The sequence below is a fragment of the Piliocolobus tephrosceles genome, chromosome 10 (genome assembly GCF_002776525.5).
Source record: "Piliocolobus tephrosceles isolate RC106 chromosome 10, ASM277652v3, whole genome shotgun sequence".
Taxonomy (NCBI): domain Eukaryota; kingdom Metazoa; phylum Chordata; class Mammalia; order Primates; family Cercopithecidae; genus Piliocolobus; species Piliocolobus tephrosceles.
Window position 1 is genome coordinate 3,562,090 of NC_045443.1, and position 27,026 is coordinate 3,589,115.

The following is a 27,026-nucleotide window of genomic DNA, read 5'->3' on the forward strand; positions in this document are numbered from 1 at the left end:
TTGTCATGGGGCAGAGCTGGGATTTCAATAAGATATGTCTGATTTGACCCATGTCTCCCTACCACCTCATCCACATCTCTAAGGCAGAAAGTGGAGGTAGGCAGGTGGGGCCCAGAATCCTGAGGCAGTGCCCATGGTAGTGAGAGCTGAGAAATGACAGCAAAGCTGCCTGGTAACCTCTGGCCTGAGCAGAGGGGAGGAGACTGGACATCAGTAACACCTAGTGAGCTCATTTCATCCTAGGACAGCCCAGGAGGGAGGTTTAATGCCCATTTTGTAGATGGGGAAACTGAAGTTTATGGGTTAAGTGACATGCCTAAAGTCACATTGTCCCTAGGAGACAGAACTGAGACTCACAGCTGGGCCTTCTGACCCCAGCCCTTGTGCCCTTCCCTCTGCCCTGCACTGCCTCTTACTTTCTGTGATTCGCTTCAGTCTTTTCTCCAGATTCATTCTACCTGCTTCTCCCTGCTCCTTTGCTGTATCTGACAGGCCGCCTGCGGTGTCCCACGGGTGCCTGAGCTCAAAACTGGAACCACAGCCAGAATCCAAGCTCACTGAGAGGTGTTCCTGTAGTCAGTGTGTGGACATGCACGTGCACATGTGTTGTGCGCTTGTGTTTGTGTGTTGGAGGCCTGTGTGCCTTGCAGGGGGCTTTGAGGTCTTTGGAGGGCCTGTGTGTGATGTAGAGTAGACAGGAATTTTTGGCAACTTGGGGCTGGTGGAGAAGGCTGGAGCCCTCCGAACCCCCGGCCCCCAGTCAGCCCTCCTGTGGGGCACTGCCATCCCTTTCTGAAAGGTGGGCTGAGAGGGAGCAGATCAGGGAAGTTAATTACTCAATCAATTCATCCAGATCAGACTGGCTTTCTGCTTGGGGGATGCTCTGCTTGACGGAATGAAGAAACTGCTGATTTGCTAAGTCCGGTTACTGATGGAGGGTGGGGGCTTCAGGGTTTGGAAGGTAGGAAGGCTGTTGCTGTGCCCACCCAGAGCTGCCTGGGGCCCACGGCCTCCTCTGAGCTGATGGCCTTGTTCTTGGCCTTATGTGAGTGAGCTCTTTTCTGTTTCTCTTCCTATGACTTTCTTCCCTCTTCCTACCCTTTTTTTTTTTCTTTTTTTGCACTAGATACCACCAGAAAAGTTGGCCGGGCTGCAGTTCTTCATTCATTCGTCTGCCCATTCATTCATTCAGCAGTGCTATTGAGCAACTGGCATGTGACTAGGGTGTGGGAGATGCTAAAGGACACTCAGCAGGAATCCAACTGGCACCCCATTCTCTTGCAGCTGACAGGTCTGTCTGCAAAGAGAGACTTGCCCCTCAGGCTGTCAGCGAGGCCGTGTGGTCGAGAAGCAGTGAGTGGGAGAAAGTGGGAGGAAGTTGTGTGTTGGGACCACCAGGTAGGGATCTGTAACTGGGCCATCAGCCTGAGGAGCCTCCATGCCAAGGGAGGGGAGGCTAATTGGAGCCTAGAATTGGGGCAGGCAGGCAGAGAGCCGAGCCAGGCCACGCAGCCCTCCCTGAGGCTGCAACAGCCAGTCAGGAGCTGAGCACAACACGGCGTGGTGGAGACAGGGTCAGGGCCGCATGGTGGGAGACAGATGCCTGAGGCAGGTTGAGAGCTGTCTCTGGGACTGAGGCTCGGAATACTGGGGATCTGCTCTGTCGGCTTTGCTGGGGTGAGGGCGTACCTGAAAGTGAACAGTCAACGGCAGAGCTAGCGCCACTGCTGATGACACGTGCAAGTGGGAGCGCCCGCGGTGGCCAAGTGGTCACAGAAAGCTTCTGGAGGGGTGGGGGCCCCAGGGTGCCGTAAAGAAAGGCAACTCTGGAGTGATTTCATGCTGCTCCTTCCTTTCCTTTCTCTCCCACTGCATCCCTCTGCGCTAGGCACATCTGGAATATGGGCTTGGGCTGAACAGAGGGATTTAGGCAGATCTGAGATCTGTCCCTTCTCATGGTGAGGAGAGGAGAATTTGGCCAGGATTGTCTCCCCAGCTGGCGTGACTTCCAGTTCCTGACAGAAATGTGTAAGGGTCACCTTGGCGATTAGGTGCACATGTGTCTTCAGGGAGACAAACCCAAGGACAGCAATGGAGGTTTTGTACCCAGAGAGGCTCTAGTTTGGGGAGAGTTGCTAGCGGTGGTTGGAGATTAGCTGCTGCTTGGTTCGTGAAAGGACGAGTCAGTTAGATCCAGGCAACAGAAAAAGCAGGGGCCGTCAGGGTTTAACACAGTTTAGAACCCCCCGCAGAGCATTCACAGGGCAGGTTATCAACATTCTGCCTCCAGATACTTTTAGGCCAGAGTGAGCCCCAGAATTTACATTCATCACCAAATACCCAAGGATTCTGGAGCAACTGGCCTGGGACCTACACTTAGAGAAAAAGTTTTAGAGGGAGCTCGGCATTTGGGAAAGAACAGTGGACTAGTTGTGTGAAGACCCGGGTTCCAGTCTACTCGGTGATTGGCCTCGGTGTTGCCACTTCACCTTTGGAATCTTTTTGTGGTCTGCTGCAGTGACTTCCTAGGGCTTTTGTGATGGTCACGTAGGTGAAATTCCTTTGAACAGCGTCCATTTTTCTGTAAATGCAGGCTGTTGTCATTGCTTCTACAATTGTAATAGAAATGTCCAGAAGGCTCTGGATTGACTGAAGCCAGGGAAGGGAGTGGGAGGGAGAAGTAGACCAATGATCTCTGAAGGCCCACAGCTTCTGGGATCTTCCTTCAATAAGAAAATCCAGCCAGGCACGGTACACACATGTACACTTTGGGGGGCCGAGGTGGGCAGATCGCTTGAGTTCAGGAGTTTGAGACCAGTCTGGGCAACATGGCGAAATCCTGGCTCTAGAAAAGATACAAAAATTAGCTGGGTGTGGTGGTGCACACTTGTAGTCCCAGCTTCTTGGGAGGCTGAAGTGGGAGGCTCAGTTGAACCCAGGAAGTGGAGGCTGCAGTGAGCTGAGATTGTGCCACTGCATTCCAGCCTGGGTCACAGAGTGAGACCCTATTAAAAAAAAGAAAGAAAGAGAAAGAGAGAGAAAGAAAGAAAGAGTCCAGGGAATTTCCCTCTTCCCCCCAGTCCAGGTAATGAATCTATTTCTTTAAGGTGTAGGTGGCTGGTATAGTCTTGAGAGAGACAGGCAGCAAGGGGAAAGGTAGCAGAGCTCCCTGAGGATAGTACCGTCTGGATCTCCTTCCTCTTTCCTGGGGCCAATGTTGCTTCAGCTGAGCGATTAGAGCTGCGGGATGCTGCCGGTAGCCCTGGGCACATGTGGCCCATCCTGCCCTGCATGGTTTTACTGATGCTCTGCAGCATGAGGTTGGGGATGGGAATAGCTTGCACGCGGAATTCCTGTTCTGTGCGATCCTTGCACCTGGAATTCCTGTTCTCTGCGTTCCTTCTCAAGCCAGCTCTCAGAGGCTTGGATGTCCGTGGCAGAGCGGGGGTTAGAACAGGGCCTCTGTGTGGCACAACTTCAGGGGCACAGTTCACAGGGAATGCAGTGGAACTGTCCCACTGGAGTGGTGCAATGGCAGACTTCTCCCTGGCCAGCAGGGAGGCATCCTTGCTTTATTACTAAACTCCATTGCTTCCTTGTCTCTATAGTCTTTATTCTGTTTCAGTGTCCAATGAGGTCAGCAGAAACGCAGATAATCACGAGCCTCATGATAAGAGTAGTGAAGACTGCGTTATCCCTCGACCACTTCCATCATGTTTGGTTTTAGCATGCATTTAGAAGCAGTCATTATTTACTGAGTGTGGCTGTGTGCCTGGCACTGTGCACAGTCACTGAGGGGAGACGGGGCGGGAGAAGGAAGTCGGGGGACTCGGTGAATAAGCCGTCTCAGACAGTAGCAGGTTAACTCCTTTCTTTGGCCTGTGCTTTTGCTATCTGTCCCATGTTAGTACCTGGAAGATGGGTGCTGTGCTTGTTATAGCTTTGCTGGAATTTCTAGGGGTTGGCAGGGTGGGGCTAGGAGTCATTTTGCTGTGGAAACTCAGGGGGTCACTTTCAGAAATGGAATGTGGGCGTGCCCAGTGCAGCTTCTGACTCCCTTTCCCCATGGCTGGTGGATTTGAGGGTGGGCCTGGGAGTTTCCAGTCTGTGTAGAGAAGGGGCGGTGGTAAGGGGATGACCAGTTTCCCCTTTCCGAGCGCCTCAGGTCAGCACTCCTTGGTGAGTTTGCTTCCCTACCTCCACCGCGGCTGCCAGCCTGCTGTGGCTACGTGCTGCAGCTGGGCCCGCAGAGCTTAAAATAGCAGCGTGAGCTGGCCGCTGGGCATGTGGGGAGCCCGCCTGAGGCCTGGTGGGGCAGCCGCCTGGGCTTGGGGCTCTGCTGGCTTTAACCACCGGGGTAGAGAATGTTTTGGGGGGTTTCTTCTAGGCCTAGAGCTGGAGAATGGGGAATGGATGTAGCTGGAGTTGGGGTGTGGCTGGTGCAGAGGGGAAGCCAAGGGCTTGTCTTTCCTAGACCTTTTAAGAGAATGCCTCGAACCTGACCTTGCAGCCTCTCACTGCAGAGCTCAGGGGCCTTCAGACTTGGTGTCCTGTTTGGCCTTAGCTCTGGCCCTCGGTACTGCCCAGGGGTAGTCATGTAGGTTCCCATTAGAGCCTAAATAAAGAGAGAAAATGAAGTGCAAAGTTGGGATGGAGGGTGCAGCTGTGCCAGGTCACAGATGTGAGGGCCGAGGCAAGAACGCAGTATCCTGAGTCTCAGCTGGGCAGGCGCTCACTACAGGGCGCCCTCACTCCCCAGCTGCCTGCTCTTGGGAAGCCAAGATGGCACGTAGGGGTTTGGGAGAGACTTTTCCCAGGCATTCATTCATTCTTTCAAAGATACTTATACCTGCCTTGTGTGAAGCTCTGTTCGTAGCTTTGGGAATACAGCAGTAAGTGAAGCAGAGCAGGAGAAGAGCTGTGGAGTGTGCTGGGGGAGGAAGCAGAGCAGGAGAAGAGCTGTGGAGTGTGCTGGGGGAGGCAGAGTTTTCAATGGGGTGGTCAGGGAAGGCCTCATGGAGAAGATGCCTTTTGAGTGGAGGTTTACAGGAGCTGAGAGAAGTGGCAATGCTGAGATCTAAGAGAAGAATATTCCAGGCAGAGGGGACAGCCAATGTAAGGCTCTAATGTAAGAAATAGCACAGAAGACAATGTAGCTGGAGTGGAGTGAGTGGGCCAGGAGTTTGTGTGTGTGTATATGTGTGTATACACGCAACTTTTTCTAAGAACTTTTTCTTTGAGAGACATGAGAAGGCATTAGCGGGTTTTGCACAGAGCAGTGGCATGGTCTCACTTAAGAGACAGGATCCCTGTAGTCTAAGAGCTAATTTCAGTTGTGTTTTTCTTGGGGAGGCCCCCGGAGACCAGAGAGAGGGCTGCCCCATCCTTTCCCTGTGGCTCGTCCAGCCTCTGTTTCTATTCCCCAAGCTCGGACCTGAGACTTTTACTCCTGGGGAGGAGGGGGCAGGATGGTGCTGGGTTTCTTTTCTCTGCCTGGAGTTTCCTTTGGAGGGAGGGAGATGGGTTTGTTACAGTGGTTTGCTGGAGCCTACTTGTGCTGGTTCTTGAGAGCCTATTAGAAAGTAATTCGAACATTTGCCTGCTGGTAGCTTGAAATTGGCCGTGGTGGGAGTATTTACACCACGGCATTGGCAAGCACTATGAATCGGGGCTTTTCCCCCAGAGAGCTGGTTGTTGAACATCTACCAGCCCACCACTGGCTTGTTACTTCTACTCTACCTGTGCTGTGCTTTTGAAGGGGAGGGCTTCTGTTTTCTTTCACTTGGCAGATCACCTGTGTTCACGCCGTGTGGTCAGAAAGAGCACAGAGGACACTGGATGAGGGTGATGAAGGTTGGGGTTGGTGGGGCAGTGGTGTGTTTTCCAGGATTGACAGGGCTTGTCCTTTGGTGTTGCGATGTGGGGCGTCTCTGTTTTCCTAGCTGGGTAATCCGAAATGCATGAGCGTCCTCTCAGCCTGCTTCCTTTCTTCCTCTGCCTCCCTTTGTGCGTGTGGCATGGGTATCTGTATGTCCAGGAGTGGCCAGCTTCGTCCATAAAAGCAGGGCCCAGCACTGGACCCAGGTGAGGCCACTTAGCGCAAGGAAAGATCACTGTTTTGGAAGTCAGGAGACATGGGTTCCGGTCCCAGCTCTCCTAACTTGCTTAGACGAGTGCTCTCCTCTTTTTGGCCTTTTGTTCCCTCATTTACAAACTGGGACAACTTCCCTGCCTATCTTGCAGGGGTGTGGTGAGGATCAGATGTGATCATTAGTACGAGAGTCCTTCGAAAAAGCTGCAAGAGTCACAATGAACAGGCCTTTGCTTGTGGTATTCAGGCACGCAGGCCTCCCTCTCCTCTGTCCTCACTCTGTTTGGATGCCATGCAAGCCCAGCACGTACCCCTTCTCTAAGAAGCCCTTCCTGATGGGCCAGACTCTCCCTAGGCAGGTCCTTGGAGCACTCCCAGGCTGAGCCCCCAGTTCCCACAAGTACTCAGGGGTCCTTCTGTTCCACCCTTTCCTTTTATTGCTCTTCACCCAGATGCAGATGGAGCATTTGCTCCCTAAAGGCTAATTCTCGGCCGGGCGCGGTGGCTCAAGCCTGTAATCCCAGCACTTTGGGAGGCCGAGACGGGCGGATCACGAGGTCAGGAGATCGAGACCATCCTGGCTAACACGGTGAAACCCCGTCTCTACTAAAAATACAAAAACTAGCCGGGCGAGGTGGCGGGCGCCTGTAGTCCCAGCTACTCGGGAGGCTGAGGCAGGAGAATGGCGTGAACCCGGGAGGCGGAGCTTGCAGTGAGCTGAGATCCGGCCACTGCACTCCAGCCTGGGCCACAGAGCGAGACTCCGTCTCAAAAAAAAACAAAAAAAAAAAAAAAAAAAGGCTAATTCTCCTTGGGAACGTCTGTCGTGGCAAACCCAGGGTGGTGTACCTATGGGCGCTGGGGACCTCTGCAGGGACTGCTTCATCAGCTTAGGTGTCTCGCTTTTATCGAGCTCCTGTGAAGTGTGATGGCTGGCTGTGGTGTGTGGGGGTGAACGGTTCTGAGGACAACTGCCTCCCCCTTGATAAAGTAGTTTCCCAGACACCGCCTCATCTGTCCCTCACGGTCACACTTAACGCCGTTATACTGATGAGGAAACAGAAGCATGCTCACATTCATTCATTCATTCATTCAACACATGTGCCCTGCACTCAGGGAGCTGTCGGTGTCTCCCTGGATTCCACAGCGCTGGGGTGGCCTGCTCCGTGCCCTGTCAGGCTCCTGCAGCGCCACTGTGCTTGCTGTGTGCTCGTCTCTGCAGGAAGCAGACAGAGCGGCAGGGGGAATGTACATGCATGGAGGGATGGGGGCCGCACCAGGGTGCTAGTCAGGCCCAGGCCTGGGTGGCAGAGGAAAGGAGGGGGCAGCATCAGTGCCTAGGGCGTGTCCCTGCTGTGTCCAGCTGGCCGTGGCTTCGGGCTGGCATTTCCTCTGGCAGCAGTGTGGGGGAGGGGAAGAGCAGGTGTGCCCCGGCGCCTGGCCTGGCTGGGATGTGGAAGCGCCTCTTGGGGGCCGGAGCTTGGAGAATGAGCGACATGCAGCCACCCGGACACATTGGGCCTCACGGAGCCCAGCCACATTCTCAGAGCTCCAGGCTGGACATCTGAGCCCCCCAGTGGTTTCTGTAGGTGGCTGGCTGTGGTGGGTGACTCCAGAGAGGACACATGATTGTGATCTAGCAAGGTGAATACCTCCCAGATAGGCTGAGGGCAGTGTTAGAGGGTGTCCGACATGTGCGCTGAGGTAAGTATGTGTGGTGAAGGTGGGGGTGAGGCTCGGGGGCTCTGTGCATTGTGGGAGGGACTCAGTTGCTCTTTAGTTTCCTAAGTGTTCACCATGTATGGAGCTGGGCTGGTTGCTGCAAGAGGAGCACGGGTAAGCTCTGCCCCTTGGAGCTTTTAGTCTTGTACAAAGAAAAAGCATCTATGCAAGTAACTGTGATGCAATGCAGAGTAAAATCAGTGTCCAAAAGAGACGACTATAACAAGAAGAGTTTCTCTTCATTTTGGGGGATCTTCATGGAGGATGTGGCATTTGAGATGAACCTTGAAACATCTCCTCAAGGCCAAGCAGGATGGGGGGAGGCTTTGGAGGTGGAGGGCAGTGCATGCAGGCACAGGGGTAGGCTGCACCTCGAGGGGCTGGTGCTGCTGGAAGCAGAGGGCACAGGTCTGAGATTCGTGGGGAAGAAGGCTGACAGAGTACCATGTAGAAGGGCCCCAGTGACAAGCTTGAGCATTTGTGTTTAAGTCCCTGGGGAAGCTTTTGAGCTGATGGCATGTGCCAAGCTCTGGCTTGGGCCAGTACTAGTGGCAGCATGTGGCAGGGTGGCTAAGGAGGGAGCGGGTGCAGGGAGCCCGGTCAGGAGACTGGCAGACAGGAGGCAGCCCAGTCATGTGTGCCTGGGTTACAACAGGAACAGACCTGGGCTGGAGCAACCTAAGAGCCTTTGAAAGCACCTTTTGGGACTGTAAGAGGTTTGGTAGCCCGGATGGCTGATTTGAGGGTGCGAGTTGTGACCATTTTCACCTCAAGTACCTTGAGATGAGAAAAGCTGTCTCCAGGTTTTGGATGGGCTGGATGCCTTTAGGAGGCCCCCTTCAGTGGGAGGCCCCCCTTCACCTGGAATGACAGCCCCGTAGCTGCGGTCCAGCCTGACGGGGAGGAGGGAAGAGAGACAGAGTGAGATGACAGATGACGGCCAGTGCTCCTGCCTCACTTTACAGAGCGGCCGATGGAGGTTCAGAGACCACAAGTGACTTCATGCATTGCGGGCCTTCGAGCCATAAGACGGCCGTAGGGGTGCCCAAGTCTGCCCCTGCCACCCATCCAGACACCTCTCACTCTATCAGTGAGAGTGGAACATGCACAGGCTCCCTCCCCTGAGGGCTGCAGTGTGGAATCTGGGGTGCTGGTTCTTCTCCATCTTCTTCACTTTAGAGCATCCCCAAGTCCTGCTCACACACGGCCTTTCTCTGCATTGGCTCCAGTACCAGCCCGGTAGAGGGAGAGCAGGCCGAGGGAGGCAGCAGGCAGCAGCTCCTGAAATCAGCAGAAGGGTCCCGGCTGCACAGTCAGGCTGGATGCGAGGTCACAGAGCGCCGTCCCAGCTGGCAAGTCAGCACCCTCCATGGAGTGGTTTAGGAATATTGGATTTGCTGGGTCAGTACATTTCCACTGGTGCATGGCAGTAAGTCGTAGGCTTCATCACACTTCCCTGTGCCCGGCGGTCTGCCTTATCTCATCCTCCCCGCAGCCACCTGCCTTCCTTGATAAGTACTTGTAACAAATGCTTTCTTTCTCCCGTTTTCCAGGAGCAGTGGGCTCAGTGTGTGCACATGTGTATGTCAGGTACATCTGTCTGTCCAGCATAGTGCCTCGTACTCCAGGCCCTTTTGAGGGTCTGACAGGGATGCTGATCGGCCTTAGGATGAAAGAGAGGCTGCTTTGGAACTTTCCTGGAAAACAGGGCCCGAGACCCCAGGTGGGTGGCTCTTTGTCCAGGCAGTCTGTCAGCCCTGTTCTTCTAGGGCCCAGTCTCTGCCGCCCCCTCTTACCTGGTAAACCTTCTCTAAGAGGAGATGACTGTCCTGCAGGAGTGGCCGTTCTTACTCTTTTTGCAAAGCTTCCCCTGCTCCAAGCAAAGGCTGATTTTTCTAAAGAGCTGCTTTCACCTTAAGGTGTACACAAAGGTTCTTCCTGTTGCTACTCATGCATTCAGCAGTGACTTCAGAGCACCGGTGTGCTAGACAAATGCCAAATGCTTGGAAGACAAAGAGGAGGGACACAGTCCTTGCATTCAGGGAACTCACAATTTGGGGGTGGGGGAAGGTCAGGGGACAGGTGGCATCATGGCAGGATTAACTCTGTGTTACTGGTATAGCAAGGAGGCTTCCTGGAGGAGGTGACAGCACCCTGATGCCAACTGGATTGTGGATGTTAGCCATTCAGGGTGTGGGGGAAAGGGGGTTTCAGGAGGAGGGAAGCATCCAGTGCAAAGGCCAGGGGATGAGGGGGAATTTGATGTGGGTTCATTTTGGTGGGAGTGTAGGCCAAGAAAGGCATAGGAGATGGACTTGCTGAGAGAAACAGGATGGGGACGTGCCTGTGCAGATTTTAAACTGGCATCCAGGGTCATCTGTGCTCTGGCCCACCCTCCTTTCAGGCTCCCTTTCTGCAAAGCTTCATTCCAGTGGAGTGTGTGGGTGCTTCCCAAATGTCCTGGGCCCTCTGCTGTGCCCTGGCTCTGCCCAGCTGCCCCCCTGCCAAGGTGCTCTTCCCCCACCCCCCCCCACCTTTCCAGTCCTATTTCATAGGGTGCGAAATTCAGGGCTCCAAGGAACCTTAGAGAAACAACTAGTCCAGCCTGCTTGTTTTGTAGTTGAGGAACCAGAGGTTGAGCAACTAGAGGCCACACAGGTCATCAGTGTCCTCAGGCTTTGTTCCTTAGGTGGCACGAGGCGATCAGACACCTGGAAAGCCCCGGAAGCCCTCCCTGCTGGCCCTGCCTGCCCTGTGCATGCCCTCCCTCGAGCTGCTCTGCATGCGTTCATCAGGTATTGATTGGGCCCCTACTGTCGGTCAGGAATAGTACTGGGTACTGGGTGTAAAGCAGTGAGAAAGACAGATGCGGTCTCTGCCTCTCTGGGGTTCATGGTCTAGTAGAAGAATCAGACAGTAAAATTGTCACCCTGACAAACGTGGACTTTCCAATGACGGTGACTGCTATGAGAAAAAAAAGGGCAAATGGCTCTGTGAGGAGATGTATTGAAAGAAAGGGGGCTTTAATTTTGACAGTGGGAGGCAGCCAGAAAACCAGAATAGACCTTCTTCAACGATTCACAAGAGTTCAGGGGTGAGTAGAGTGAAGCGAGGCAGTGGGCCCAGGAAGAGCGTCCAGGTAGAGGGAACAGCTTGGGCGGAGGCTCTGAGCAGGGCCGAGCGCCGAGAGTTCACGGCTGTGGCAATAATGGGTGAGCAGAGAATGTTGGACAGGGGCTGGAGAGAAAGGCAGGGATCAGTCGTGCCCGCCCTTGAGGGTTGCTCTAAGGATTTGAACTGTACTAGAAAAGGAGACTAGGAAACTCACACGCACACACACAATTGTAATCCAAGTACGATGGGAAGCCACTGATGAGGTTACAGTGGAGAGGCACGTGAGTGGGAAGATCGCATTGGCTGCTCTTGGTGAATGGATGGTCGCAGGAGGGAATGGAGGACTGTGGGGGCTGCCGCAGGACCCCAGGCGAGCCATGAAGCAGGGCTGGACAAGGGCGGGGCCGGGGAGGATGCCAGGTGCGCTGCTTGGACTTGTGTTTGCTTCGAGGTGGGAGCAAGTGACAACCGGGAGCCAAAGATGATTCTGGGGCTTCTGGCATAAGCAGTGGGGTGAGAACTTAAGCCATTTGTTGAGAAGGGGCGGATAGTGCCAGGGAGCACATTTGGGGCAAGGTCAGTGCCTCCTGGAGCTGTCTGTGAGACAGCCAGGGGGATGACACGCAGGAGCTGGGGATCTGTACTAGGGACTCAGGAGACAAGTCAGGTCCAGGTGTGCATTTAGGGGTCACCAGCATGCAGATGGCCCTGGAACGGAGGAGATGGTGAAATACAGGAAAGCTGGGCAGAAGAGACGAGGGCTCAGAGCTGAGGGCCTCCCTGGGGAGCAGGAGGGCAAACAGCATTTCCCTGAGAATGTCAGCCACACAACGTTAGGTATTGATGTTTCTCTGTTCAGCTACACTGTAGCTAGACAGGAGCTGGGCCCATGTTGACTATAATAAGTATTGTTGGGAATGATAATAGTGCCTCCATCCATTGAACACCTTCTGTGTTCCCTTGTAACCTTTATTCCTTACTTTTTGACGTAGTGCTGGGGAAGGTGCATATTATTTCCATTTTCTAGCTGAAGAAACAGATATGGAGCAGTTAAGTGGTCATTCTAGGCCATCCAGCAGTGGGGTGACTCACTCTAGATGGGATTTGGACACAGATTCATCTAGTCCCAAAGCCCAGCGTGTTCCCCCTTTGTTATTTTACTAGAGTTTTGTTCTCTGTGGTTGAATTGGATAGTGGTATGGACAGGGGTCATTGAAGGCATCTGAGCCCAGATGACCCACAGTCACCAGGGCATGTGGTGTGAGCCAATTTCGGGGACAGTGGGAGTGAGGTTGGCTTTGTGACAATCCACACCACCTGCCTGACTCCTCACGGTGCAGAAGCCACATTTTCGGTACTCCCGGCTGGGGCAGGATTCCTGTAGCTGGTCTATAGCTGTGCCCCTGTTTCTTGGGAGCTAAGCTGATTGACCTGTCCGAAGGCCCCAGTACGTGCTCTGAGCAGTGTGCCCACCTGTCATGGGTAGAGTGCATACACAGCCAAGGGTCTGTGCATGGCCATGTTTTCTGGTAGCCAGGAGTGGCCTCTGACAAGGGCTGACCATAGCCGGGGGACAGCTTTGCTCTTGGGCTTTGAGAGGTGACACGTAACACTAGGGAACGTGTAAGAGAGTTCACCAGAGAGTCGGAGCTGGGGCAGCAGTGCTCCTGGCTGTGCTCCGTGGAGCCCCTCCAAGAGGCCCAGCCCACTCCAGTTGGGCAGAGGTCGAGGGGCTGCCCTGTTCCCTGACTTGCTCCTGTCTCAGTCTTCTCTTTTTTCTACCTCAGATCTTTCCCACCTCTTCCTCCATACGTTTGTTTATCTGTCCTTCCGTCCGTCCGTCCATCCATCCATCCATCCATCCATCCATCCATCCATCCATCCATTCCAGGCTGTGCCGCGTGCTGGGGATATGGTTGTGTGTGAAACAAGTTGACCGCATGGCATTTGCACTCTTATCTGTAGCTGGGTGTTTCAGCTCCTCGCATTCAGACGCCCTTGGATATCCTGCTTTCCAGGAACAATTCCATAGATTTCTGGCTTGGGTCCCATTCTTTAGTTAATGAACTCAGGGCTGTCAGGCTATCCTTGAGGAGAGCTCAAGATGTAGGCACGCTGGTCTTCCTTTCCCCTCTGTCCTCCAGCACTTCCTGAGTACCTGCTGTGGGGTGGTCACTGATGGGCACTGGGGGTGGACTAAAATGACCCAGACACAGCCTCTGCCTTCTTTTAGAAGCTCAGTGACCAGAGCAGAGGCAGGTGGGCAAACTGTGGTTTCAGTCGAAGGAGGGAGGAGCAGACCTTTCTCCAGAGAGGGAGGTACCCTGGCTACTCTTCGTGTCCTGCTGTCTGTGAACTTTCCCACCAAAGCCGAACCCTGCTTGTTTTTTTCTGTTCTTTAATTTTCTTTTTTGAGATAGGGTCTCACTCTGTCACCCAAGCAAAGTGCGGTGGCACAATCATGGCTCACTGCAGCCTTGACCTCCTGGGCTCAAGTGATCTTCCCGCCTCAGCCTCCTGAGTTGCTGGGACTACAGGTGCGTGCCGCCACACCCAGCTAAGTTTTGTATTTTTTGTAGAGATAGGGTTTCACTAGGTTCCCTAGGTTTGTCTCGAACTCCTGGGCTCGAGCGATTCACCTGCTTTGGCCTCCCGAAGTGTTGGGATTACAGGTGTGAGCCACCGCGCCTGGCCTTTGTTTCCTTTACTGGTCTCAGAAACTTAAAAAAAACAAACAGATTAAAAACAAATAACAGTACCATTCCTTCTTTTCTACCCTAACCCTTTCACCGTCATTGTTACCATCCTTCCTGAATCATGGCCAAGTATGGCAACATGCAATCTCCTAGCTGTTTAATTTCTGAGGCAGAGGAAAGCACCTGCCCTATAGCCTCCCCACCACCTTAGGGACCTCTCCATCGTTCTTTGTTGGCACGGTTGCTAAATGGTTTGCTTAGCAATGAAAGCATTTTCTGTATAGCTGAAGAAGATCCCATATTTGGAGTTTAAATATCGGGGGGAGGTGAGTAGCTCTCCCGTCTGAAATGGCGCCCGTCTCACGTGCTCTTTTGGGTGGCAGGCGCCACTTTGTGTCTAACCTGAACCCTGGCTTTGTGGGGGGGGCTGCCTTGTTTGAGGCTTAAAGGCACAGGGTGCCTCACAAGCTGCACCTTGTGTCAAATGTGGGAACATTCAGCAGGGGTCAGAAAGGGGCTGTGGGCCATTGACTCTGATTGTGTGTGGGTGAGGGAGAGACCAAAGACTGAGCTCTGTCTCATGCTGCCAGCCTGAGGAATTCACAGAGAGGCAGCGAGAGCTTGGCATTTACTCCAAAGCCCACATCTCCCCAGTTGCCAGCCAGCAGAGATGTGGCATGTTGATTTCATGTATTCGCTTTTCTTCTTCCCCTCTGAGAATGCTGTACTTGCCTCACTTTTTTTGTTAAAAAAAAAAAAAAAAAGGAAAGTGAAGTCAGGCTGCCTTGTTCACACGCTCAGAGAACCCCTGAAGGGCAGCCTGCACCTGCCAGCTCGCCTGGGTGGCAAGCTGAGAAGGATCGGGAGCTGCCAGAGGGATGGTGTCTCGCAGCACCATTTCTATCTGATTGTTCCGTCTGTACCCACAGTCTAAGGAACCGAGGCAGCCACGGCCACTGATCTTTCACCTCTCGCCTCTGCTTCACCCCGATGCCAGTGCCAGGCCCAGCTTCCTAGGGCACCGGTTAATCATGGGCCCCACTGCTTGGGACACTGCAGGATGCAGCCCAGACTTTTCATGTGCCATGCAAGGCTCCACAGGGTAGCTCACTTTGACCTCTAAGCACTTTCTCTTGCTTCAGTCAGGCCTGTCCCTCCCTGCCTCCCGAAGTTACCACACTCACACCTTTCTAGGCTGGCCACCCACTTCAGAGAACCGTTCTGCAAGGGGAGGCCAAGGGACAGCTCGGTGCCCATCCTGCCACAGTCTGTGCTCTGTGCATCACTCTGCTATGGGCTTCTCTAGCTGCAGTCGTGAGTGGGGGTAGAAGGTGGGTCGCTTCAGCTAGATCCTGAGCTCCTTGAGGCCCGTGCCTTGTCTTACTCAGCTTTGTGTCTTCCGTGGGTCCTTGTTCTTGAACAAGCCAGCACCAATGGATGGCGTGCTAATGGTGAGAGAGGGAGGAGGAGGGACGTGTTTCTAGAGCTGCCTTCCTGGAGCTGCTCTACCACCTTCCTCCTAAGATACGACTAGATTACGCTGCATCTCCCCACACCAGCTTCCTTATTCCAGCCTGTGTCAGGTCACTCAAGGCCATCTGGGTGATGACTCGCCTTTCTCATTAGCAGTCCAGGAGCACTGCCCCTTACTCAGGGTCCTTTTATCTAATGACCTCACATCAGGACATGGTATTTTAGGTTCCCCGTTGTGCTTTAAGAGTCTGTTAGCCTGGCAGGGCACGGTGGCTCACGCCTGTAATCCCAGCACTTTGGGAGGCTGAGGCGGGCGGATCACAAGGTCAGGAGATCGAGACCATCCTGGCTAACACAGTGAAACCCCGTCTCTACTAAAAAGACAAAAAATTAGCCGGGCGTGGCAGCGTGCGCCTGTAGTCCCAGCTACTTGGGAGGCTGAGGCAGGAGGATGGCGTGAACTCGGGGGGTGGAACTTGCAGTGAGCCAAGATCACACCACTGCACTCCAGACTGGGCGACAGAGCGAGACTCTGTCTCAAAATAAAAATAAAGAGTCTGTTAGCCTGGAAGATTCTCAAGGGCAGAAACTGTTTAGAGTCCAAGAGCGTGTGGAGCATGGGCTGTGAAATCAGTTTTCTTTTCTGTAAAATGGGGATAATAGGGTATACCTATCTCGTAAGGTTGTGGGAAGCTTGGTTCCTGGGGTATATAAAGACTTACACGTCAGAGTTGCTCTCGTGATTCTGATGAATCATAAGATTCATAAGCTGGGTGCCCTGATGGGGCTTCACTGTAGCTTTGCTCAGGGACGGACAGGTATGACTTCAGTGCCCTTTGACAAGTGTGACCAGAGGAGGCAGAACTGTTGCATTGCAGCCTCCACTTTCTCTTACTTGCCTGTTGTTTCCCCCTACCTGCTGGGGACCCCCCGAACCCCAAGGTCCTCAGACTTCTAGGAAGTGGCTAGTGGCACAAATTAATTTATAATCAGAAATGAAGGTGGAAAGATCCAGGGACAAGGAGGAAACCATTCTCCCTGGGCAAGGTGTAAGCTGGGGAGAAGAGATGAAAAATGGTTAGGAAGTAGAGGGGGCCACCCTCAAGGGCCCTCCGTGACACCAGCTCCTCACCTGAGACTGGTAGGATCAGCCCCTCCAATTTGTTCAGTCTCATGTCCTCAGACTCTCCTCACATCCACCAGCTCTTTTAATCCGCATGTTAAAGAAGTGGAAACAGGAGCTCAGAAAGGCACACTGCCTTGCCCTTGATCACACAGCTAAAAAGAGCTCAAAGTGAAAAACAGGTCTTGTGACTCTTGGTCCAGCTGGTAAATGATCTATCCCTGAATCAAAGAAGGAATGTTGTGAGAATGAAGTGGCAGCCATGGGCCCCTCAGGAGCGGCCAGGTGAGGCTGCAGAGGACAAAAGGCATTAGCCATGCCAGTCAGGCAGCCCTGGTGCTACATCAGGAGGCAACTAGACATCTGCCCCTTCATCTGCAGACAGCATCGGTGGGGCTGCTGCGCCGAAGCCAGAGAGAGTAGCTGCTGGTGGCTGTAATACACACTAGCTTTTATTGTTGGGCTCCCCATCTGAGTTGGGAAAGGGTTCAGGATGGTAAAACCACTGCAGGTTCCTTTAAAGTAGGGGAGCTGCACTCAGAATGGGAGAGCTGTCACCTCTGGGAGGCGGGCCTGCCAGGGAGCCAGTGAGGCTGCAGGCTCACCAGCACAGGTCACCACCAGCACAGGTCACCACGACAGCTCTGTGATGAGGGTCTGGAAGTCCCTCTGACTGGAATTAATGTCCCCCTCCCACGATGGCCACGCCTGTTGTGGTAGCTCTGTGTCTGCCCGTCTGTGCTGCCGTGGTGATTAGTACCCTCCTGTCTTCCTAAGTGGATTGTGGCTGCCTGAAGGGCAGGGAGCCCCACTTCTCATATCTGTTTCTTCAAGGGCCTGACCCAGGGTTTAGCACACAGTTCTAGGTGTGACATGATACCTGCTGGGATCCAGGAAGGACTTTCCACACCCACAGCCCCAGGTAGGACATGAATTCTTCCATCCAGCCATCCCCAGTGAGCGCCTCCCAGAGGCCAAGCCCTGTGGTAGGGGGTGGGGTTACAGAACCTGGTAAAATGTGGCTCCTGCCCTCCGGTGCTTTCAGTACTCTCTTCCTGAGCGACTGGAAGGGTAGCAGAAAAGAGAGGTGGGTTCCCCACCCGCAAGTCTTCTAATCCTCATCATCTGCAAAATGTGGTATCCCGGTCGGCAATGCAGACTTCTGCACCAGCCCAAGGGAGGCTGCCCAGTTGCAGTGTTTTACGGTAGGATGTTCCCAAGCCCCGAGCAAAAGCATTCCTCCTGCTGTTTCTCTGACCTCACGGGAGAGCACCCAGACAGTGGCCAAGAGCACCCCTACATCACTCTTGGCACAGACAGGGTGAGGAAAGGCAAGATAGGACCCGGCTTCGTCCACCTGCCCCGTCAGCCTGCCCGGGGTTCCAGCAGCCGCAGCGTCCCAACCGAGAACGCGGGGGCAGGGGTTCGCGCAGCTGCAGGAGCCTGGCGGAGCCGCGTGTGTGCGCGCCCGTGCGTGCGCGCCGAGGGGGCGGGGAGGGCGGCGCGCACCCCGTGGAGGCCCCCAGCGCTTTCCGACACCTCGCGCCTCCCTGCGGTCCCTTCTCCCTGTGCGCCCTAGCCAGACCCACGTGTGCAAAGGCATGTGTGTGTGAGAGAGTGTGTAGGTCTAACCGGGAGACCGCGTGCCCTGGCCGGACAGGCCCCCACGTGCATAGGGGGCGGCGGCCAGCTCGACAGCGGCCGCGCTAGTGTCCCCATCCAGTCCTTCTCCCCAGACCTTTCCTCTGGCTTGCTTGGGCCGTGGGTACCTCCAGCCATCCCCCTCCTCTCGCCGCTCCCTTCCTCGGGTAAAAGACACCAGCGCTTTCCGTTGAAGGTTCTGGTTCACCCCTCAGCTGCAGAGCCCTTGACATTTAGCGAGGGCTCGCGGCGCACTTGTTTAGGCACACAGCGGAACGCTAATCCCATTAAAGATAGTGTGTCATTGGGGAGGGGGTGGCTCCCCAGCGGGGCCGGGAAGGCCTCGCGCCCATTGGTCGAATGCAAAGCAGGGGGCGGGGCCGAGGGCCCGGGGAGGGGGCTCCAGGCGATTTCAGAGTCGCGAGTCGGGGCCGGGATTTCGCAGGGAAAGCCCAGCGGTTGCAGCTGCGGCGGATCCCTCGGCACTGTCCGCCGCGCACCGGGGCAGCCCAGGGCCGGCGGCAGCTCCGCAAAGTCGCGGAACGAGAGGAGGCGGAGCGCCGGCCAAGTGGTGGGGCTCAGCGCTGGGGCTGGGCTGGGCTGGGAGAGGTGTGCCCAGGGAGCCTGGATCCCGGTGCCCTTCTGCCTCGCGTGGAGCGGCCAGTGCGGCCGGAGGCGAGCTGACGCCCTGGAAAGAGAAATCAAATTGCAGCCTCCCCAAAGACTCTGAGTTACGCGGGCGAGCCGGTTCCCGGGGATCGTTCGCGAGCGCGCAGACAGCCGCGCCGCGCCGCAGAGCCCTCCCGGGCCCGCCGGCCAGAGGCAGGGAGCGGTCCGAGAGGCAGCAGCCCCTGGGCGCGGGGTTCGGCCGCGAGTGCGCCCCGGTGCAGAGAGGGGGCGTGCAAGGCTCCGCCGGCCCGCCCGCAGCCCGCGCCCGACTTGGGCGCCCCCTCCGTCCCATTCTGGGAGCGATGCCCCCCGCCCCTCGCGCCCCCCGGGAACGCCGTGAGCATGGAGAAGTCGAGTAGCGAGGATTCTTCGATCCACCGGAGTCCATCTTTGGACAGCAAGGACTCGGACTTTGCCAAGCCGTCCACCTCCGGCCGCCCATTCGGCCGCGGCTTCACGGCCGGCGCCTTCTACGGCACCGCGGGCTCCCGGGGCCAGAGCCACGCCGAGGCCGGCGTTAAGACCGACAAGTACAATGCACCCAAAGGCAGCAAGTACGTGGTGTTTTACCTGGACCTGTCCTTTGTGTTCCTCCTAGAATTTAAGAAGTGCAACATGGCCAGGGGCTGCCTCTGCTGCTTGAAGTACATGATGTTCCTCTTCAATTTGATATTCTGGGTAAGTCCTTCCGTTTCTCTCTCCCTTTGCCCTGTTCTCCTCTTGGCTTACCATAGCGTGAATACCCTCTCCCTCCTCGGCGCTGCATTGCTCTGCTCTCTGCGCAGTGGTAAGTGTGCTTTTAAAACAATTGCCCCCGCCCCCCTTTCATGCACCTTTGTCTTTCCTTTCTCCCTCTCTTTGGTGGCGGAATGGGAGCTCCAGCTTGCCTGTCTTCAGGAGAGACTTGCTCTATTCCTAAGAGGCTGGCAAAGTTTGGCACCACCTCCTTCCCCTATAAGAAAACCTAAGCTGGAAGTTCCTCCGACTGGGCAGCCTGCAGTAATGGCTGTGGGGTCAGAATTTTTAACAGCTGTGAGCTTGAGTTGGAGATAGGCACAAATGAGGATGTATTTCTGAATTTCTTCTTATATTCCTCCTGAATGCACAAGAATACAAGCTGCAGCATTTTGTGGGAGTGGGTTAGAGGGGGGCGGGGTGTAGAGGCCACACATCTTCCCACTTCTTTCAGTGAATCCTAGGAAAAAGAGGAGGAGCCCCTGTCCCAAGCCAATGGACCTGCTTGCTAGTCCTCAGATATGCTCCCGGGTTGGGGCCTGGGTGGGAAAGGAGGGGTGTGGGGGCATGCTGCCATCGGGTGGCTGGCTGCTGCTTTTGAGGGATTGCAGTGGACCGGGCAGGGAGCTGGCTGGCCACGTGCTTCCAGGTTCTGGGAGCAGAGTGCCCATGTCCTTGGTGAGAGGCCCTTTTCTAGAAAAGTTATGAATGGGTAGGGCAGCTGGGAATTGCCCTCTGTCCTCTGTGTGACTCTGGAGGCTGTGTGCACATATGTGCACGTGCGTAAGAAATACTGGTTAGGAAAATTTGAGAACTTCTTAAATTCATCTCGAATCATTCCTTCATCCCAGCTGCCGTCTCTGCCTTTCTTCACCCAAGCCCCGACTTAGCGCAGATGTTTGGCTCTGTCCCAGAGTCTGTCCTGCCCTCTGGAGGCTGTCAGCTGCCCACTGCCCGTGGTCCAGGAGGAGCACTGAGGGCAGGAGAAAGTCATTCAGAGTGAAGTCAGGAAGACGCAGTTGTGCTGAAGAGGCATTTTGTGTGGAGTGATCCACATTAGCTGAAAAACTTTTTAGGGTGGGGGTGTGTGTGGAGGGGGTGACTTTTCCCATAGAATTGCAAGCACAGGAAGAAGACTGGGCTCCAGTCTTGGTTCTGCATTAGCTTCTTGTGTGACCTTGGGCAAATCACTTGGTCCCTGAAGTCCTGGGCTTCCTTTCCAGTCCAACAGGGGCTGCCGTGATGGTCTCCCTCCTTGTCCTCACCTCACTGGTTACATGCCTCCTGGGGTGGGGGCAGGCATCCTCATCTTCTCTCTTGGGGAGAGAAGCCCCCTTCCCTGCCTGGGGCGTGGGCTGCTTTCCAGAGACTGGTCTGAGATGACTTGAGTTGGAGTCCCCTAGTTGTCACCATGCGTTGGACCCTCCAGCCACCCTATTAGGATGTTACCTGTCATGTGCCTAGAGTTTTATGGAAGCTGGGGCAGATAGTCTCATTCTTTTTCTGGTGGCGAGCACCACTGGAATGTGTCTGGCTGCCTCGTGGGCCAGTGCCTCCTGGTCCTGTGACCCGTCTGCCAGCATCTGTCAGCCAAGTACTGGTGCGTGCTTCCCTGGTGCCTTTGGACTCACACGAATGCTGTCCTTTTCATTGTTCACAGCTTCTTTCTCCGTCCTTTTTCGTAGTCTCAACTTACCTTTTTGTTTCACCCCACCCTGCCTATATTAAGCCTTATTAGGAAGACCCTGGGGCCTGTAACCCCACTCCGCTGCGCTCGCTCCTCCCCGCCCCCACCCTGCCACCTGCTGGCCGGAGTTGGTATAACTGCCTGCGGTGCCTTTCTTCTCCAGGATGGGCCCAAGCTGGTTTGGGGACCCCATCACTGGCTAGGACAGTGATTTATACTCTGCACATAGTAGGCCCTCATTATATGTTTGTGAGTGAATGCATGGAGGGCCAGAGCTGTAAATCCACAACATGTTGTTATGTGGTAGTGGCTCCTGAGTTCCACCTGATGGGGAAGAGAAGTTAGATCTCACGCTTGCCTCTCTGATAAAGGCTCTTCTAGCTCCTTAGCTATGGGATGACAAGCGATTCTTCCCATCTTCCCTTAAAAACTTGGCAGAGGTTAATGAGCTAGTTGGTGAAATATTTTGTCTTTATGGTTGATAGCGAGAGAACTTGCTGTCTCTTCCTAATTAGAAGGTACCGATTACACTCTCTTACCAGGCTAGGAGTTGTTCTCTCCTGGGTTCTGACTTTTCTGATTACTTAATATTTTCAGGATTCCCATGACATACTATGAGCAGGGAAAAACTGAATCTCCAAGACCCACTTCTTGTATGCTAGTAGCAAATGAGATGATGAAATAAGACATAGATCTTAGGTAAGATGGGGAAGTTAGCAGAAGAGAAGTTCATGCTTGTGTGTAAGAGTGTTTGCCACTGTGTTTTTCGGGAGGTGGAGGAGCAGGTGCAGCAGGGTGTTGGCCAGGATTTGGGGGTGGTGGGTCACTGTGCTCCACTCAAATGAAGACTTCCTGCAGTCTGGTGCTTGGCCTGATCCTGGCGAAGGAGCAGAGGAAGGAGCAGAATGGGAAGGGAAAACCTCAAAGGCACGTGGGGCGTTGATGAGTCAGGGTTCCTGGGGGCCTCTGCTGCTGTCTTGTGCAGGGGGGAAGGGGAAGCATGCAGGCTGGGTCAAGCCCAGCCCTCTGGGACCAGGTGCAATTGTTGGGAATTTTGTAGCCTTAACTTGTAGTCTTGTGGCTCAGATCCAAAAAGGAGGCTTTTCTGAAGCATTAGAGTTGAACCTGAGGCCTGCAATCAATAGATAGAGCTCTTCCCATAGATCCCGGAGCCTATCTGGTATTTCTCCAAACTCACTGCTGCCGCCACCCACCGCCCCCGCCCCCCTGTGCCTCTGAGCGCCTGGGAGGATTCCCACGTGGAGGACAGGTGCAGCTGTCGTACACTGCAACCCTTCACAGGCGTGCATGGGTCCCTTACCACTGGGTGGAGCTTCTAGGGTACTAGTATTGGTGAGGGCTGGGTGACGTCACTGGGGGTAGGCTGGGAGGTGGAGCCACACAGCCCGTGGTCCTCCTCCTTACTAAGAAAAGGTCAGGTGCCTTACAGGCTGCTGGGTGCCTGCCTGCTTGTAGGGGTCCAGGTCTGCTCCTGACACTGCAACTTCAACCAGACAGTGCTAGCCATGTTGGCAACCCAGTGCACTATGGGAATCTGGGGGCTCCAGGAGGGCAGCAAGGTGAGGGTAGAGGAGAGGGAGTCAGTGGTCACTCCTGACTGAGTCCCATCTCCTCTTTGTCTTCTGCATCCCCTGACCCGACTCTCAGGACTAAAGACAATGCTGGCTTCTAGGTGGATAGGGAATAGGAGGCTTGAATTGGGACAAAAGTTTCCCCATACTGAGGATCCTGTTCCCCAGTAAGCACACTCACCCTGAGGGATTCCTCCCAGCAGTGAAAACCATCTGGGCATTTTCCTCAGTCAGCCCCATCTCTGGGTCCTCCCGGGGCCATCTAATAGAATACTGGTAGTAGAGATTAAATGATTCTAAGCCCCTCCCAGAGGGAAAAGGAGGCTCAGAGCTTCAAACTGTGAGTAGAGAAGAGAGCACAGGGCTGGGCTGGAAAAGGGACCTCTGAATGCTGGGGTCATGTGTACCCTTCCTGGGGCAGCAAGTCCTGATCCCGCCCAGCTCTTCCCAACCCAAATCGAGTTCCTCTCTGATCTGGGGGGCGGGGGCGGGGCTGGGGCTGCTGGCATAATTGCTACTTAGGATAATGGTCACTTTTCATGCTTGCCAGCAGAGCTGTCCCATCACTTTAAATTATGGCTGGCAGAGCAGTGACATTCTGGCCCATTGGAAAGCCTGTTCCTTGTGGATCGCTCCCATAATGAAGGCTAATTAGCTGAGGAGGCTGTGTTCAGCCAGCCTGCTGGAACAGGGGAAAGGTTGGTTCAGGGTGGCCCCGGGCAGAGTGCTGATGGGGCCCTGATTAAACTCCCTTAAGTGAGGTCAGGGCCCTCGCAGACGCTGGCTGTCTTGGGGTGCAGGCAGCGTGGTCGGGCTGTCCAGCTGCATTGGTGGCACATGCTCAGTACTGGCTCGGCCGTGTCACGAGTGCCGCTGTAGGCTCGGGCTGGGGTGTGTGCACGGTCAGTGTTGGGTGGCCTGGAGTGTCATGAGGAGTCTGTGGGGCGCCTTCTGTCTGAAAACAGCAGTAGCGAGCGGGCTCAAGGGTCCCAGCAGGGAGCTTGGGTTCAGACCTGGCCTCACCTGGCCTCTCCAGGCAGAGGAGACACAGGGTAACCTGGGCAGCAGGAGGTACTTAGGGCCTCCCCAGAGTGCTCAGGTGTGAGGGTTCAGGCTGTCTTCTTAGAGGGCTGCGACAAGTAGATCTTAAGGGTGGGTCAGGCCTGCCTCTGCTGGGGGAAGGGGCACAGGTGCGGGGCCTGGCAGATACCCCGAGACTCCTGGAATGTGGCTGTGAGGGAATGCCAGGTCTGTGTTGACTTCCTCTCCACAGCATTAAAAATTAAACTTCCTTGTCTTAATACCTATTTTTAAATCTTGTCAGAGCAAGCATTGGTGTCAATCAGGAGGGGGTGGGGAGGAGGCGGGTAGAGAAGAGAAAGTCCCAGTTGAAACAGGGTAAGCAGCCCTCTCTAGCCTGAGGAAAGGGCCTCTGGGCCCTCCACCCTGGCCCATGAAGAGCGCAGAAAACACCCTGCAGCCTCTTCCCCAAACGGAGAGGCCTCGTCCTCCCCCGTTCCTACCTCTGTGCGCCTGGCTGCCCTTGGCTGAACTTGGTGGCAGACTCTGTGGCCAGAGGCCTTCTGTGGCTCATCAGGGTGCTGGGGTCCCAATTGGGTCCATTCACTCATGCCACAACTATTTACTGAATGCCCGCTCGGTGCACAGGATCCTCCAGTTGGTGAGAATGGGCTGACTGGGCTCACACAGGGCAGATCAGTTTTCTCGTGCCAGGAAGTCGTGGAATCGAGAGGTCATCTGGCTCGTCCCGCGCTGAACATTTGAACACAGGGCTGCCAAGGGAGAGGTGAGAGCATTCTAGGGTGGAGCAGCAGCAGGCCTGCACCCAGAGCCCTGGTGGCCTGCCTGTCCTCTCCTCCCCCGACGCCCACACAGCTCCTTTCTGACTCTCCTGCTCTAAAACGTTTATTCCCATCAGAAAGAGAGGTGAGAAAAAGAGCCTTCCTTTTTTTTTTCCCCTTAGTTTGAAAAAAAGAATTAGCGAATCCTGTGGCCTTTCTGTTTCTTCCACTGAAAGGGCTGGCAGATGCTCTGTGGCTAGTTGAGCACCTGCTGTAAGCCAGGCCCTTGAGCTGCTCAAAGTTGTGTGGAGAAGTCAGACACATAAGCAGATAATTACAGTTCTGAGCAATAGCTGCTTAATAGAGCTCCTTAATGGAGTAATGAATACTGCTTCATAGAGACAAGATATAGAGATAAGAGAGTAGAGCAAGGCACACCTGGGTTTTGAAGGATGAATAGGAGTTTGCTGATTAGATGAGACTAGGGGCTCCAGGGCAGGGAGAAAGGTAGGAAGAGAGAACATGTTAATCCAGATCCTATGCCAGGGGAGAGCTAGCAGCCCAAGGGGGAGACGGCACCTGCTGGACACACGCAATGGGCTGAACCCAGAGAAACAAAGGGTCGTGCCAGTCTGGTGGCGCCCTTCAGGAGTGGCTTCCGGGGGTGGAGAGTTTAGAGTGGGTTCTGAAGTTGAGGGGCTCTGGCCTGTGGGAAGGTGGTGCAGCAGTGCCTGGGGATGCTCGTCAGGGGCTTTCCAGGGCTCTTAGGACAGGGTTGTTTTGTTTTTCTGGCAGAGACCACCGTGACAGGTCTTGCTGTGTCACTCGGGCTCAAGCTGTCGTTGTAGGTAATCCAGCTTTAGAGAGATGCCCCTGTTTTCTCCCTGCTTTCCGGCTTCTCCCTTCCAGCTGTGATATGCCCGTTTATTTGGTTCCAGTTAGGAAGCTTTGAAGCTGAGCTAAACCCATGGGGCAGAGTTAAGTCTTCTGAGCCAGCTTTGTCCCTGCTCACATTTGAAAGCTAATCTGCCAGCAGAAGTGGTGGGGGGTTGGGGTCCGATCCTGGCAGGGATGTTAAAAATGGCACACGGTCAGGCGGGGGAGCAGCACAAGGTCGAGATGTGGCTTCTAACTTGACTCTTTATCTAACCAGCCGCGGGACTTCAGGGGAGGCCTGAAACCTCTTCTCACTTAGTGAGCCCCTGGTTTGATGCAGATGGGGTCTGCCTCCTCTCCTGTGCACCCCAGCAAACTTGGAAGGCTCCCAGAACTGGAGAAGCCCTTGGGCAGGGGAGGCTGCAGGGTTTCAAATCTCCCTCGCGGTGTCTAGCTTACTGCGTCAGGAGCATGCAGAGAGGCCCTGTTTTAGTGGCCGGTGGGCTGTGGGAGACCGGCCAAGGAGAAGGGGGACAGGGCCCCGCTTTCAGGGAGCTTTCTTTCCAATGCAGGGGTTCTTCACTAGGGTGGATGTTCACATCAGCCGGGCAGCCTTTACATGAAGAAAGCCCCTCCTGAGTGGGAGCCTCCAGAAGTGAGGGCTGTGTCTTGAAGGCCTTCCTTAACCTCTTGGTGTCTGGGTTTCCTCACCTTGGACAATACCAGCTGTCGTACAGGGCCGTGCTGAGGCCCACAGGAGGTGCACGTGACTAGTACACGTGCGTGATGGAGGTCTACTGCTTAGCAGGTTGCCTGGCACCTCGGACTTCGTGCACAGGAGCTGTGGTTGTTGGTATTACTATGGCTCCTGCAGTGAAAGCGTATGAACAGGAAGTTAGGTGCCCGTGGGGTGGAGTATGGACCGCTCGGATGATGCCAGGAGGGCGTTGGAGCCCTGGGAGGAGCCCCCGGTGTCCCTCGGGCTGGGGGTTGTTCTGAATGTCTTCGGGCCTTTGGAGTATACGGGAGAATGGGGGCAGCTGGGAAGGCCAGGGAGGTTTCTTGGAATGAGAGGTGTAGGTAGGGAGCAGGCAGTGGAGGAGGATGTGGTCTCTGACCCCAAGGCCTGCAGCTGCACCTGTCACATTCTTGTTTTTTTTATTTTTTTGAGGCGGAGTCTTGCTCTGTCACCCGAACTGGAGTGCAGTGGCCGGATCTCAGCTCACTGCAAGCTCTGCCTCCCGGGTTCACGCCATTCTCCTGCCTCAGCCTCCCGAGTAGCTGGGACTACAGGCGCCGCCACCTCGCCCGGCTAGTTTTTTTGTATTTTTAGTAGAGATGGGGTTTCACTGTGTTAGCCAGGATGGTCTCAATCTCCTGACCTTGTGATCCGCCCGCCTCAGCCTCCCAAAGTACTGGGATTACAGGCGTGAGCCACCGCGCCCGGCTCACCTGTCACATTCTACACATGCCTCTGGGCCTCCCAGAAGGGGCAGCCCCACACACTTCTTCTGCCTCCCTTTGTCCTAGGCGTGATGAGTGGGGCCTGGACCCAGCCAGCTGGGCTGGTGGTCACAATGCGGGGCCTGCACAGGCCCTTTGGTGGATGTTGGAGTCCACTGGGCAGCTGGCTTGTGACTTGGGCTGACCAGGACACAGCACACAGAGCTCCAGGTCCAGGTCACTTTCCCAACCAGAAACACCGTCACCTAAAATAAGTGACAGTTGTAAAATACATCATATGTAAATTCATGTACTTAAAAAAATTATAAAACAAACCTCTACCCACTTAGAAGCCTAGTTTA

General features: G+C 54.8%; 1 protein-coding gene across 3 annotated transcripts in view; it reads left to right on the top strand.

The window, feature by feature from the left end:
• TSPAN9 (tetraspanin 9) overlaps window positions 1–27,026 on the top strand; it is a 207,859-nt gene that overhangs the window by 105,132 nt on the left and 75,701 nt on the right. For 2 of the 3 annotated variants that reach the window (XM_023182959.1, XM_023182960.1), the window contains one exon: window positions 19,128–19,207. In XM_023182959.1, coding sequence (XP_023038727.1) covers window positions 19,145–19,207 — 63 coding nt within the window. In that variant the 5' untranslated portion in view covers window positions 19,128–19,144. Of the gene's footprint in view, window positions 1–18,518; window positions 19,208–27,026 lie in introns of those variants that run through there. The other variant, XM_023182958.2, reaches the window with a different exon arrangement.